The 14,624-nt window shown below is 53.1% G+C and overlaps 4 protein-coding genes across 5 annotated transcripts; 3 read left to right on the top strand and 1 right to left on the bottom strand.

Annotated features, from left to right (window-relative positions):
• Positions 1 to 1,379: 1,379 nt before the first annotated feature.
• On the top strand, positions 1,380 to 4,436 carry LOC309889267 (tripartite motif-containing protein 10-like; the record flags this gene model as incomplete). The annotated part of the gene is made up of 6 exons (XM_082782029.1): positions 1,380 to 1,763; positions 2,242 to 2,337; positions 2,421 to 2,658; positions 3,169 to 3,297; positions 3,450 to 3,509; positions 3,764 to 4,436. 6 exons carry the CDS (start codon positions 1,380 to 1,382, stop codon positions 4,336 to 4,338), a joined length of 1,482 nt encoding a protein of 493 aa, XP_082638155.1. The 3' UTR covers positions 4,339 to 4,436.
• A 136-nt stretch (positions 4,437 to 4,572) lies between these two features.
• On the bottom strand, positions 4,573 to 8,232 carry LOC309889163 (uncharacterized protein). Its single transcript, XM_082781910.1, has 6 exons — positions 7,179 to 8,232; positions 6,349 to 6,438; positions 6,071 to 6,217; positions 5,671 to 5,825; positions 5,217 to 5,329; positions 4,573 to 5,056 (listed from the first exon to the last, which is right to left on the bottom strand). Exons 1-6 carry the CDS (start codon positions 7,636 to 7,638, stop codon positions 4,933 to 4,935), a joined length of 1,089 nt encoding a protein of 362 aa, XP_082638036.1. The 5' UTR covers positions 7,639 to 8,232; the 3' UTR covers positions 4,573 to 4,932.
• A 555-nt stretch (positions 8,233 to 8,787) lies between these two features.
• On the top strand, positions 8,788 to 10,336 carry LOC309889266 (uncharacterized protein; the record flags this gene model as incomplete). The annotated part of the gene is made up of 2 exons (XM_082782028.1): positions 8,788 to 8,863; positions 9,090 to 10,336. 2 exons carry the CDS (start codon positions 8,788 to 8,790, stop codon positions 10,334 to 10,336), a joined length of 1,323 nt encoding a protein of 440 aa, XP_082638154.1.
• Positions 10,337 to 11,345: 1,009 nt separating this feature from the next.
• LOC309889153 (uncharacterized protein) lies at positions 11,346 to 14,483 on the top strand. Of its 2 annotated transcripts, none has more exons than XM_082781889.1 (4): positions 11,346 to 11,504; positions 12,206 to 12,295; positions 12,550 to 12,689; positions 12,798 to 14,483. In XM_082781889.1, exons 3-4 carry the CDS (start codon positions 12,617 to 12,619, stop codon positions 14,195 to 14,197), a joined length of 1,473 nt encoding a protein of 490 aa, XP_082638015.1. In that variant the 5' UTR covers positions 11,346 to 11,504; positions 12,206 to 12,295; positions 12,550 to 12,616; the 3' UTR covers positions 14,198 to 14,483. The 2 variants fall into 2 exon arrangements, with proteins under 2 accessions (XP_082638015.1, XP_082638014.1); XM_082781888.1 differs by having other exon boundaries at positions 12,795 to 14,483.
• The last annotated feature ends 141 nt before the right edge of the window (positions 14,484 to 14,624 follow it).

Genomic DNA, 14,624 nt, shown 5'->3' with positions numbered 1-14,624 from the left:
CCATTCCTCCCTACTTTGAAGCAGAAATAAACATGATAAAAAGGTTCTTTTTTAAAGGAATTAACTACCAATGTGGCAAATGCCACCAAGCAGCAGCCACATTTGGAGAAGCAGCGGCAACTTCGGTGTGAGTTTGTGAGATTGTTTTTGATGTAATCCAAAATTGCAATTTAGGAAGGAGTTCCTGGGCCATTTGTAACCCATGAAAGAGGCTGGAAAATGGGATAAAAAAGCTGCTTGTTAGGTGAGCGCTGTGCTACTGGGGGGTGCTGAGCCCCTAGGAGGTGGTCGAGCTTGGATGGTCACTGTGCTGCCAACACCCCATCTCTCTCGAAAAGACATTTATTCCCATCGCCAAAAATGACAAAGCATTTTATCTGAAGCCTTATCCAGCCAAATTCTCCGTTGGAGACACCGATCTGACAGAGGGGTCATATATGAGCCTTTCCCTGGCAGGGAGACACCAGGCAGCACATTCCTCTCCGTGTTTCCTTAAATAGGGCTGATATTTCCCTCTGTCCCACATGTGATCCGCCTGTAAGCTCACACAGCCTGTGCTAACCCACCGTAGAAGAGCCCTGTGGGTTAAATCACCCCATGCTTTAAAAAAAAATAAATCCACAAGGATCACGTTCTGCTGCCTAACAGGTAAGGGTCTTTTTGGGGACATTCGGGGTGAAGCTGTCACCCACCCTGGCATTGCTGAGATGTTCTTCCAGGGATGGATAAAAATTGGGTTTGCACCCTGCGTGGTCCATCTGGGTGGGTTAACCTGACGACAAGGGGAGTTGTGTTGCTGCAGGAGGCTCCAGACTGTATTTTTTTTTAGGGATATTTAGCAATTTGAGGTACTTTTCACCTTTGACATAGGGTTTGTGAGGAATTGGTGTCTTGCTGGCTGTCCCACTGCCTTTCTGCCTTGAAAGCAGCTTGGCTTCTGCTCCCATGGGAAGATTGCACCAAGGTCTCTCCTAGCGGATTCTGAAGGGGAAAAAGGCACAAACAGCAGGTTAGAACCTGAGCTTTTTGGGGTGAAATGTCTGTTTATGGTGGTGGGTGGGATGCTTGGCTCCTTCTTTAGCCCCCCCTGGGACTGGAGACACCAATCTGAGGCGTCTACTCCTGTGATGGAGACTTAGGTAAAATGAAACTCTTACCAGATACCTAAAAGATGTTAAGATCCACATCAGTAGCAAAAGAAAAAAAAAAAAGAGGGCTTGCTAGCAGGCGATCCGTCCCTTCCAAAAAATGACTTCTGGAAGAGATTTGAGCCTCCCTCCACTGCTTCTCCTTCCTCCGCCCATGCCGAGACCTTTTGTGTTTTCACCCCAGTGCAGGTGGCGAGGAGAAGGGAAAGGGGAGAGGCTGGAGATGCTGCCATGGCTTCAGCTGCTTCTCGAGCAAAGGAAAGGGGAGAGGAAGGCGCCCACCACATCGCCCCGAAGCATCGGCCGGATCCTGAGCACCTGAGCTGCGGAGGTGGCACGGCCAAATCGTGTCCAGAGCGAGGAAGGCTCGGAGATGCTGAGGCCATCAGCCACCGAAACCATCTCAGGAAGGGGAATTTCCAACCAAAACTCCACCTGGAGCATTTAGCGGAGAAGCTGAAGCTCTTGGGGCTGGAAGGAGGTGGAGAGGAGGAGCAGCTCTGCTCGTGGCGTAAGAGGACTTTTGCCTTCAGGAGGGATGTGAAAGCATCTGGCTGCGGTGCACCGAGGGCTTGTGGAGAAGCCCACAGAGAAGAACCTGCCCAGGAGGACAGGGTCAGGCCCGTGGTATTGTTATTTGGGATTTTTCTTTACCTGAAAGTGGTGGTTTTTCGACCACCTTAGAGGATGCTGGAGTTTCTTGGAGCTTCTTGGGATCGCAGGCTTCAAGCCAGCTTTCTTTTACAGTTCTCTCTGGTTGTAATTGCACTGTGAAAATAAGTAACTGGAAATAATTGGAGAGAATTAGGAAAAAAAAAAATTGATTTGACTAAAAAATATGAAAATATTAATTTTCAGGCCACAACCTTCACCCTAAAACAGTTAATGGGTATTTTCCAATGTATTTCATCTAAACATCAAACTGCATTCCTGGAGTATCATCAAGAGTTTCTCTTTTGTCCCCCCGTGTCTATTTCTTCATTTTCGTGTCCATGCTACAAATTTTTCCCAGCAAAAGCCAAGCATCACATCCTTTCCTTCCCCACTCCCCCCAAAATATCCCCCCAAACTGTTTTTTTTTTTTTTTCTCCAGGAGCAAATTCACAGAGACCTGGAGAGCCTCAAGAAACAAAGGGAAGAGCTTTTGGAACTGAAAGCAAGCGGGGAGAGGAGATGCCAGGGGTATTTGGTAAGAAGCTGTTGCTATCACCCAGGAAAAATTGGGGTGCCGGACCAGCACGGTCCATGCTGTTATCTTTCCATGTCCTACAGACACAGACAGAGGCTGAGAGGCAGAAAATTGTGTCCGAATTTCGGCAGCTGCGCCGGTTTCTGAAGGACCAGGAGGTCGTCCTCCTGGCCCAGCTGGGGGAGCTGGACAGGGAGGTGATGAGGAGGCAGGAGGAAGAGGAGGCCAAGGTGTCGGGGGAGATTTCGCTCCTCGACATCCTCATCTGGGAGGCGGAGAGGAAACTCGAGCAACCCACGAGCGGATTCCTGCAGGTTGGATGTTCCACGGGGCAAGAAGGGAGAGGGTCCAGCATCAATCCTGGTGTTGCCTTTGCTTGGAGCCTTCCCCCAGATTTTGGGAAGGGGAACTGAGGCTTTTTCTCTCTTTTTCTCTCTCTTTTTCTGTTGCAGAGTGCCAGAAGCACAGTGGGCAGGTACGTGCTCCTGCTCAGTGTGAAGGGTCATCCCAGCCACCATCCCCATGGTTTCTGGAAGAGAACTGAAAGTTTTGGTGGTTCAGGCAGGGTCAAAAAGAGACCTGGAAGGACAAAAAGGTGCCCCTGAGCCCCAGGGTGGGGAAGGCATGAGAGAAAGGGCAGAGGGCAACAGGAACCCAAGTGTCCTCCTTCTGTACTGAGCTGCTTGGAGGCTCCAAGCCTGGGACTGAAGGAATTTTTGGGAACATCCATCTCTTCCCTCATCCCCATATCACCTGGGGCGCAGCTGGAGGAGGGATGGTCTCATCGTCTCAGGCTATGCCATCTCCATACGCCCCAGGATTAAAGGGAAGGGTTTGCATCCAGGTGGGAGACGAGCAGCACCCGGAGGATGACGGAGACCTTTTTGGACCTGGAAAGGAGGCTCCGTATCATTTCTCAACAAAATGACATCCTCAGAGAGGCGCTGGGGAGATTTCAAGGTATGGTGGAGCACAACCGGGTTGAGCAGGGGTTGTTTGCCCCCTTGGAGAGAGGCAAATTTGTCTGCTCCTTCCCTACCGTAACATCCTAAAAATATGTAGAAGCAAGCAGCTGGAGAACATGATATCCAACGTTGTTCTTCATCCCCTAGACATTTTACCCTCTGAACTGGAGAAAGAAGTAGAACCATCTCCAGGAGGAGAGGGAAAAGGTGAGTCCTTGCAGACAACATCCTGCTTGGGGGGATGCTGCTGCTCCAGCAGTCGTTTTTAGCTGAAATACTGCTTAAAGCATCTGGGAAATGATGGGTTGAGTTCAATGTGGGCTTCCTGAAAACCCAAAAGAGCTTTTGCCCCATGCTTAGCATGAGGCAAAGCTGTCCCAAGCAGGAAGATATTGAGACACACCCAGGAGAGTCAAATTTGTGGTGCTAGGGCTGAAAAAAGCTTTGGTGGGGTGACACAGGTCACCCACCCACCAAAGGGGTGGCCTTCTTCTGCCACCCATTTTCTCCATCCCAAGCAGCATTTGTCACTCTGGACCCCGACACTGCCCACGCGAGCCTCATCATGTCCCGGGACCGCCGGGGGGTGAGGTGGACGGATGCAGGGCAGGATTTGCCCCCCGACTCCAGGCGATTCGACGTCTTCTGCTGCGTGTTGGGCCACCGGGGTTTCACCGTGGGGAGGCACAGCTGGGAGGTGGAGGTGGTGGCTGGTGGGACCTGGGCCCTCGGCGTGGCCCAAAATTCCCTGTCCAGGAGGGGCTGCTTGGAGTTTCAGCCGGAGGAGGGGATCTGGGCTATGGGGCGCTGCGGGAATCGGTACCGAGCTTTCACCTCCCCCCCGGCCACCCTCCCCACGAGTGGGAATCCCAGGAGGATCCGGGTGGTTCTGGATTATGAGGGGGAACAAGTGGCTTTCTACTTTGCCGAGCAACTCCCCCCTGTCTTTACTTTCCAAAAAGCCTGCTTTGGGGGGGAGAGCATCTTCCCTTTCTTCTGGGTGGGGAGAGGCTCCCACCTTCGCCTCTGCCCCTGAGCCCTGAGGGGAGAGGGGCTCCTCAATTTTGGGATGCTTGAGCATCACCATCCCCTCCCTGATGCAGGCAAGGGGAGATGAGCACCCCGTGTTCTCCCAGGCTTCGGGCTTTTTTTTTTGTGCTTGTGTTATTTTTATGAGCTTATAAGATTTTCTACCAGATCATCCTATATGTATTAAAAAAAGAAAAAATGAAAAAGCAAACCACTGATTTTTATTTCTGTAAGATTTTCTACAAGATCATCTTATAAATATTAAAAAAAAAAAAAAAGGCAAACTACTGAATTTTCTTTCTGTATTTAATGTTATCCAGAGCTGTGTGGAATTTTGCGACCACAGCTTTGGGGCTGTGAGATCAAATCCCCTTTCTCCCCCTGCAAGCCTGTGGAGGACAGAGATGTTGTCCCCATCCACCAGGACCCTGGCTGCAGCTGGGTTTTCCCCTGTGCCCTGCTGCAAAAAAAAAAAATAAAAAGGAGCTTGGGGTGGAAATGCATTCCTCCTCATTCACCCCTTGTTTGGGTGCCAAGGAAGAGGAGGAGGGCAGGTGTTTGCCCCCCAAGCCCTGGGGCCCCAAGGCTGGGCATGGGGTGGCTACAGGGCGACAGCATCCTTCTCGCAGACCCATCTGGACTCAGCGTTGCAGCCCTCGGAGCGGATTTGGGAATCTTTTATTAGGGCGCAGCTGCCGCTGGTGGCCGAGCCCAAGACGTGGAACCTGCAGGAGGAAGGAGAAAGGTCCCTGTCCTGGGGCTGGTGGGGACAGAAAAAAAAACAGTTCTCCTAGAGGTTTTCCTCCAGGAGCAGGATCTGACTGAGTTCTTCAGTTTTTAGGGACGCAGTGATTTGGGGACAAAGCCAAGGGATGGGGCACTCACTGCTTGGTGTCCAGCATGGAGCCATCCAGCCACGTCCAGGTGCCTTGGGCCCCTGTCACTGCCAGCCCGATCCAGACGTAGCCCCTTCCCTGCGTGACATCCTGGAGCACCTGCTATAGGAAGGGGTGTTGGAGGGCTCTGATCCCCTTTTGGGGAGCAGGTGCCCTTCGTGGGGCTGCTTTGGGTCTCCCCATCCTTTTTTGGGGGGGCAGATGCCCTTTGTGGGGCTGTTTTGGGGTGTCCCATCCCTCTTGGGGTGCAGCTGCCCTCCCTTTGGGTATCGGGGTGGTTCAGGGATGCTCCTGGCAGGGGTGGGAGCTGGGATGGTGGGGACATGGGTGCTGTTTGCTCCCCATCTCCCCCTCAAAAAAAGGATGATTAACCTAAGGGAGATGCTGGGTGCGGGCTGGGGGTCTCCAGCTGCCCCCCACCCCAAAACAGGTCCCTGATTTACCATCTGCTCCCGGTTCCGGATGATGAAGAGGGCAGAGCCCTTTTGGGTGCAGTCGTCCCGGCTCCTCTGCCAGTCCCGGCTCTCGTGGGACACCCAGTAACACCAGTTCCCGTGCTGCAACCAGTCCCGGGGACACAGCCGGCACCCTCTGCCATCTGAAGGGACAGGAGGCCCTGAGGATGCAGCCAGCCCCCATGGGCCGGATTCTGACCAAGACTTGGGGCTGTTTGATCCAAGAACAGCTCAGGTTTGGGCACAACTTTTTCCTTCCAGCATTTTGCTGCAGCCAAGTCCCCTGCGACCTGAAGCATCTTTTGCATTATGGGGCCACGCTCTTAAGTGGTTTTGTACCCCAAAATGGGCCCGGACAGCCAGGGTTACCCCAGGATCATGGGCTTACCCATCTCGGGTGCGTTGCACAGGGCTGTTTTCAGCTGCAGCCGAAATCTCTCCAGGCAGCCTCTGCATCCATTCTCCCAGTTTTCGGCGCTGGTGGCTGATGCGTTGAGAGTTGCATAGCACTGTCCTGAGCCATGCAATTGCCAGACTGCAAAAAAAATTTAAAAAAATAAATAAATCACTGCTAAATCACTGTTGGTGGCTTCCAGGGTCACCCTGTCCCCGCAGGTGCCACCGTGCTGGTGCAATTCATTTGTGGCTCGGTGGTGCCCTACTCACCTCTTAGCCCCAGGGTTATCACTGCTACAGCCAAACCAGTGCTCAAAGCCCATCCGGTGCTGGCGACCAGGTACTGGCTTCGATGGGATCCTGTGGGATGAGATGAACCTGGATTGTGCCCACCCTCACAGCCCCGTTGTGGCAGGGGCAGAGGGGATGGGGGGGAAAAGGTGTCTCCATCCGGCCCCATGACGGCACCGCAGACGAACAGGAAACTGCAGCTTGAAAAAAAAAAAAGAAACCAAAAAAACAACAAACCTTCCTCGCCTCTGCTGCATGAGAAAGCAAATAGGGTCCTGGGTTTGTATTAATTGTGTAGGGCACGGGGGAATTTTCAAGCCTGCACAGGATGGTGTGGCTGCGGCAGTGCTGATGCTGGCCAGAGCAATGCGATACGAAACTGGGAGGAGATGAAGGACTGGGAGATGTCCTGGGGTGCAGCGTGGCTGTGTTCCCCTTCATCTTACCCTCTGCCCACCCTGCGGCCCCCAAAACTGCACTTGGAAAGGTTTGGGGAGCGCTGGGAGTGTTGGGAGCTTCTGGGTGAGCAGCCCAATGGATGGAGGGAGCATCTTCCTGCTTGCTTGGATCACCAAACGCGGTGCCCCTCGGGGCTTTCTGCTCTTCAACCCCACCGATTTGCCATCCCACATGTCCCTCTTGAATCGAGGGACCCTCCCCAGTGAAGCCCCCTTCCAAGCCCATCTCTTGCCCCCTTGCCAAACCCACATCTCCCCAACCTCGGGCTGGAGGAGAATTTTGATGGTCTTGAGCCACCAGCGGCCGCTCTGTCCCGACCCCACAGCCCCTCCGCCACCCTACGGCCTCACCTGCCATCCCACCGCCTTGCTGCCTCCGTGGGGCGCTGCGTTTCGCCCCAAACTTCAGCACGGTGTAGCCCTCCTCATCCTCCATCGCCCAGAGCCACGGCGACGAAGGCTGCAGCCACCACGCCGGACAGCCTCCAGCTCTCCACCAAGGCATCGGCGATGCCGCGGCCACAAAGGAAATGAGGCCTCGAGCGGTGCTGTGGTCTTCGGGGCAGTGCTCACCTCCCTTGGCTCTGGCCCACACCCACGCTGGTGATGCTCTTCCTCCGGACACAGCACCCTGGGGAGGCGCAGAGGTCCAGGTGCTGGTGCAGAGCTTGGGTCCGTGCACGGAGATGCTCCGATGGCGCAGCTCGGGGGCCTGAAGCATCACATTGCAGCTCTCCAGGCGCATGGCCACTGTCAAAGTTGGGCGTGCATTGCACAGCCCAGCACCTCGCTGCACTGCACAGCACCCCATGGCACGGCACAGCACCCCATGGCACAGCACCCCATGGGAGGCAGGGAGCAAAGAGCAGCCAGGACCTCACGGAGTTGTTTGAGCAAGAGCAAAAGAGGCACCGAGATGGTTTTCCTCCCTCCCGTGCCTTGATGGCACACTCCTGGGGCACAAATTAAATGAATTAACTTCCTTCCAGCCCGAGTGGTGCAAATAAGAAGGGGGAGCTATCGTCCCTTGGTTCAAGCCTTAAGATTCGCAGATCAAGGATGAGCAAGCACAATCCCAAATCTTCTCGCCTTGGAAAAGAAGCACGGACGTGGAGCGTGCTTGGAAGTGGAGAAGAGCACAGAGGCAGCAGGATACAGCTGCAGGGGGACGAACTGCCCCCTCACCTTGCAGGCTGCCGGATGAAACCCTCCCGAAACCACAGGATGAAGCAGTCCCTGGCCCCTTGCTGAAGGATGGCAGCAGATCCAAGCCACATCCCGTGCCCGTCCCGGCTGAAGCAGCCGCTGCTTGCTCTGCCGGGAAACCTCGCAAGGGCTCCGCATTTCCCGTGTACGAGACGACCACAGCCATGGCACAGCACACACATCCACAGCACAGAAAAGGCTTTTTCCACATTTCTTTCCTCCTCCACCCCCCCCAAAAAAAAAAAAAAATAAAAATAGAAGTATTTTGCTGGTCCTCAGATCCTCCCTATCTGCAGCCAGGGATGGGGAGCAGGAGGGAGAGGGATGCTGAGCACAAATCCCTCTGAAAGCTGTCTCTGCACAGCCGGAACTGTCCCCCCCTCGTCCCCCTTGGCTTTTTCCTGTGCCTCTGTGCAGCATCCCGGCCAGCAACCGGCTTCCCCGAGCTTCCAACAGCGCTGCCCGGCCGGGGATGCGCTGGGAGCCGGGATCTTGTGGCCGGGACCAGGTTGATCTGATCCAAACCGGGCTGAGCATCCCAGTCCCCCCCCAGGGAAATTAAGATTTGCAGCCCTGGGGTGCTGCAGGGTTTGGAAAAAGGGGAGATTACATCGAAACGGAAAGGCTGGTGCGAAATAAGCCCACGGGGAAGTGTCACCCAGTCAGGATTTGGCCGTAGCGTTGTGGTGAAGCGAGTGCTGGCAACCGGGCGTCTGCCCCCAAAACAGGGCTTTCTGGCCCCAAAAGAGACTGGATGGAAGAAGGGGGAAAGCTGGTGGCACCTGGTCCTCCGGGGAGAGAGCTGGGCAGCACTGAGAGCAGCCAAAAAGGTGAGAAATTGGGGAGTGGGAGAGGAACCACCGGGAGTTTCCAACATTTCACCCCACAAGGTGAAATTGTCCTGGGTGGGGGCATATCCCAATGTCTTTTGGCAACAGGGCTTGCTGTAATTCAGCTTCCACAGTCATCTGTGGCCCCTTGGAGTGGTTATTGATGCCCTGGTCATGGAAATCCCATCCCAGGGCAAAAAGTAATGTTATCCATCTCACCCTGCAGGAGACAGGACGCGGAGGGAGGACGAAGGTCGCCACGTGGAGCAGAAGGATCTGGCTGAAGGCAAAATGGGTGAAACTACGGTGATAAAACCAGAAGGGGATGACAGTGGGAAAGATCATGGGATGGAGCCAAGGAAAGCAGGGGATGAATTCGCCCGTTGTGATGGGGATGGGCAGCTCGTTGTAGATGAAAATCTCTATGAGTGTTCGCACTGCAAGAAATGCTTCCAGGAGAGGTCGGAGCTCATCTGCCATCAGCGGCTGCACCGAGGGGAAAAGGCTTTCAAATGCCAAGAGTGTGGCAAAGAATTCGGGAAGAGCTCGGACCTGAGCTCGCATCAGAAAAGCCACATGGCGGAGAAGCCCTACCAGTGCTCGACGTGCGAGAAGTTCTTCAAGGACAGGTCGACGCTCATCAGGCACGAGCGAGTGCACACCGGGGAGAAGCCCTACAAGTGCCACGAGTGCGGGAAGAGGTTCACCAGGAGCTCCGACATCGTCGTCCACCAGCGGATCCACACGGGGGAGAAGCCCTTTGAGTGCTCCGAGTGTGGCAAGAGGTTCAGCCAACGCTCCAACCTCTTCACCCACCGGATCGTGCACACCGGGGAGAAGCCGTTTGAGTGCCACGAGTGTGGGAAAAGCTTCGCCCGGAGGTCAGAGCTCACCATCCACCAGCGCACGCACACCGAGGAGAAGCCCTACCAGTGCTCCCAGTGTGAGAAGTCCTTCAGGGGGAGGTACGGGCTCTTCAGGCACGAGAGGTTGCACACGGGGGAGAAACCCTATGAGTGCTCTGAGTGTGGGAAGAGCTTTGGGCAGAGCGGGGACCTTATCACGCACCAGCGTTTCCATACTGGTGAGAAGCCCTACCAGTGCGGTGAGTGTGGGAAATTCTTCTGCAATAAATCCAGCCTCGTCAAGCACCAGAAATGGCACTCGGGGGAGAAGCCCTACAAGTGCCACGAGTGCGGGAAGAGCTTCGGGCAGAGCTCGGACCTCATCGCCCACCAGCGCACGCACACGGGGGAGAAGCCCTACCCGTGCGCCGAGTGTGGGAAGAGGTTCACCAGGAAATCCAGCCTCCTCGTGCACCAGCGAGGCCACAGGGGACAGAGGACAGGAGGCTGCTCGAGAAGTGGGAAGACCCCGGAGCAAAACCCTGCAGGAGATGGCTCATCCCCGTGCTCTGAGTGCACAAAACCCCTCGAGGAGGAATCCTTGAGCGTCCTTGAGCAGCAGCAATGACGCAGAGGACAAAAACCTCCCAAGTGCCTGCAGTAGGAGAATGGGCTCGGCCGGAGCTCACATCCTAAGATCACACTAAATAAGAAGAAAATTGATGAGTTTTAAAGCGTGGGATACTGTCCCGTGTGAGATTCACCTTTTTTTTCTGCATCAGAGACTACTCAGGGAGAAGAAAAGGGGGTGCTATGAGTTGGGTCAATCATTGCTATGCCACAATAGGGGTTCATCAGCAATAGAAAAAGGCTAATTTCACACATTATTGTGTAGTTTGCTTAACAACCTCCACTTTGCTCCCCTGATAGCCTCATCTGAACTCTAGTTCCCTACCGAAAGCCCTTCTATCATCCTATCCCATTTCCTTAATATCTTGCTGTTTTATCTTCTAAGGTTAGCTCACAATTGCTGAGAAATCACCCCTGCTCCCATCCAAGCCCCAGCTCAAAATAGAAATCAAGCTCAAAATAGCAATCGATAATCAATAGCAATCAATAATTAATAATCAGGAGTGAGGGCACACCCCGCCCCGAGGCGTTAAACCTCAATTTCCAAACGGGTTGGAGATTTTATTTTCTTATTAGCTCTCTGCACGAATGATAGAATCTGTGGGAATTTTATATTGATAGAATACAAGAGAGGAACATGCGGGGGAGCATCTTCCCTCCAAGCTTTTTAGGGTGGGGAAAATCAAAAGGGCTCCACTGGGGGTGTCGGGGAGCATCTGCTCCGCCTGATTGAAGGGAGGATCGAGGTCTCAGTGCCAAAAAATTAAAAATATTCGTGGCTTGAAAGGAAAGAGGTGGAGGTAATTTATATTGAAAATTCAATAAATAATCTTTTTATTAAAAAAAAATATATATATATTTTGCTGGTGGGTTCTGCGTCATTACTACATGCGGGGGGTGGTCTTTTGGGGGCTGGGGTGGCAGTGGGTGGATGGGGCTCCGTACCGGTAGCACCCGGAGGGGGGGCAACGGAAGGGGCGGGAGGAGCTCGGGGCCGCCCCGGGGCGGGACCGGAGCTGCCGGACCCCCCCTCGGCCCCCCCGGCCCCGGGAGCGGAGCTGGGGCTGGCTCCGGGGTCGCTCCCGGTGGCCCGGAGCCTGTCGCGGTCCCCAGCTCGCCCGGAGCCGGAGGCGAGTTGGGGGAAGTTGCCCCCTAACCGTTCGCAGGTCGGGTTTTTTTTAATATATATTTTTTATTTTATAGTTATTTCTATTTATTTATTTATTTATTTGGTTGGTCGGTTTTTATTTTTATTTTTATTTTTATTTTTATTTTTATTTTTATTTTTATTTTTATTTTTATTTTTATTTTTATTTCTATTTCTATTTCTATTTCTATTTTTATTTATTCTTGTTTATTTTTATTTTTATTTTTTATTATTTCTTCTTCTTCTTTTCTATTTTTTAATTTTTATTTCTTCTTTTTATTCTTTTATTTTATTTCTCCTTCTCCTTCTCCTTCTCCTTCTCCTTCTCCTTCTCCTTCTCCTTCTCCTTCTCCTTCTCCTTCTCCTTCTCCTTCTCCTTCTCCTTCTCCTTCTCCTTCTCCTTCTCCTTCTTCTCCTTCTCCTTCTCCTTCTTCTCCTTCTCCTTCTCCTTCTTCTCCTTTTCCTCCTCTTCCTCCTCCTCCTCCTCCTTTATTCTTATTCTTATTCTTATTCTTATTCTTATTCTTATTCTTATTCTTATTCTTATTCTTATTCTTATTCTTATTCTCAGTCTCAGTCTTACTCTTACTATTTTTATTATTATTATTATTATTTATTATTATTTTATTATTATTATTATTATTACCCTTTATTCTTGTTCTTATTCTTGTTCTTAATTATAATATTACTATTACTTACTTTTGTACTTATTTTGCTCAGAGCTTCCTCCTTAGGCCTGCTTTACAGCTTGAAGAGCAGCCAGAAGGACCGGGGAGCATCGCTATCAGTGGAAAAAGCATCACATTAATGGTGAGACCCCCAGGATGGGCTCAGGATATGGGGGGCTCCGAGCACACAGGCACTGCCCCGAGTGTGGGGTTGCCCAAGGGTGTCCCTCCTACTCCGTGTTGACTGCTTCTCAGCACTAATCCCACCTCTGGGATAATTTCATTCCCCTGATATTTATTTAATTCCGCTGATCTTTAATTTCCAGTTCCCCGTTTAGCTACGGAGAGTTTTCCCGTGCGAGGATTTATCACGCTTTTACTCCTCCTCTCCCCCAGACCAGCAGGATTCCCTGAAGCATGGCCAAACCCCAGCCCTGTTTTGGACCCAAACGGAGCTGAGCGGATGGAGCAAGGTGAGGGAACGTGGGAAGATGCTCAGCAAAGTGAGACGGAGACCCTGGAAAACCCTTGGCGAGGTGAGAGCTGTGCACCCGCGTGGCTGTCCCAGCCTACGAGCCCATCCTGGGGGCGTTTTTCTTAGAAATAACATTGCTGCTTGCTTGCTTCTTCTCGTAACCCAGCAGGACATGGGACGGAGAACGAGGTGGAAAAGGGTCCCCGTTGGGAAGGACCTGAAATGAGCATCTCCTCATCGGGAAACTCAGGAGGAAATTGGTTTTGGCAGAGAATGGATGGCACAAATGACTGCAGGCTGCAGGGCTGCGCGGGGAAGGATGTGAGCATGGCCAAAATCCTCGAGGAACCCAACCCCCCAGCAGAAAGCTTTGCTCAAGAGAAGAAATATTTCTGCAAGGAGTGCGGGAAAAGCTTCAGGCACAACTCCAACCTCATCGTGCACAGGAGGACGCACACCGGGGAAAAGCCCTACGCCTGCTGTGCGTGTGGGAAACCCTTCAGTGACAGGTCGAACCTCGCCAAGCACCAGAGGCTGCACAGCGGGCAGAAGGTTTTTCGGTGCCGTGATTGCAGGAAAACCTTTGGGAATAACCCCGATTTCCTCGAGCACCAGAAAACGCACACGGGGGAAAGGCCGTTTAAGTGCTCCGAGTGCGGGAAAAGGTTTTGGCACAGCACCAAGTTGGTGATGCACCAGAAAACCCACGCGGCGGATAAAATCTACAAGTGCCCGCAGTGTGAAAAGCGCTTCAAGGACAAATCCACGCTCCTCAGGCACGAGATGGTGCACACTGGCGAGAAGCCGTACGAGTGTCACGAGTGCGAGAAGCGATTCGCTCGGAAATCGGACCTGACCGTCCATCAGAGAATCCACACAGGGGAGAAACCCTTCGCTTGCGCCGAGTGTGGGAAGAGCTTCAATCACAAATCCAACCTCTTCACCCACCAGAGGAGGCACACGGGGGAGAAACCTTTCCGGTGCCAAGAGTGCGGGAAGAATTTTGGCCACCGGACGGATCTGCTGGTCCATCAGCGGACCCACACGGGGGAGAAGCCCTTCCGCTGCTCCGAGTGTGGGAAGTGCTTCAAGGGCAGGACCACGCTCATGCGGCACGAGAGGCAGCACACGGGCGAGCGGCCTTACACGTGTCCCGAGTGTGGGAAGAGCTTTGGGCTGAGCGCGGACCTGGTGGTCCACCAGCGCTTCCATACAGGGGAAAAACCCTACAAGTGCGGCGAGTGCGGGAATTTCTTCTGCAACAGCTCGAGCCTCGTCAGGCATCAGCGGAAACACACGGGCGAGAAGCCCTACAAGTGCCACGAGTGTGAGAAGAGCTTCGCGCAGAGCACAGATCTCCTCGAGCATCGGACGACCCACACCGGGGAGAAGCCCTACCCGTGCCAGCAATGCGGGAAGTGTTTTGGTAGGAAATCCAACCTCATCGTGCACCAGCGAGTGCACGGACTCGGCAAACACCGGCGGGGTGGGAAAAGCTTCCAGGTGAATCTGGGCCGCCCCAATGGGCCGATGGACACCGCTGCTGCAGCATGCTCGGGGTGCACCTAAGTGCTTTGGTGGAACTGTTGAGCATCAGTAGTGACATGGAGGAAAAAAACCCTGCAAATGCCTGGAGGAAAGAGGCAAAATGGAGAAAAAGCTCAATAAATCCTAGGAGCGATGGCAGGGAAGGAACAGCCTGTGGAGCATGAGAAGTCTTGATGTTCCACAGCAGAGTCTGCAAGGATGGGGGGAGTAACCTGTGTGTATGTTTTAGGGTGGCCAAAGTAAAATGTGAAATGGTTTCTTAAATGATGTGTATTATTGCAAGCACCTCGAATGGTCTTGGCATTCACTGCATGGCTCCTGCTCTTCTGGTTGTCTTTCCCCTGTCCCAGTGCAGCCCAGCTCTTAGCCAGGCTTCTGCTCATCACCCTTCCCACTTTTGTCCTTATCATGGTCCTTCTGTGCCTCCAGAAGCACCTGTAGGGTGGAC

The sequence above is a fragment of the Aythya marila genome, assembly GCF_965140915.1.
Source record: "Aythya marila genome assembly, chromosome: 33".
NCBI lineage: Eukaryota > Metazoa > Chordata > Aves > Anseriformes > Anatidae > Aythya > Aythya marila.
Note: the sequence above shows the minus strand (reverse complement) of the source record. Positions and strands in the feature narration are given on the sequence as shown.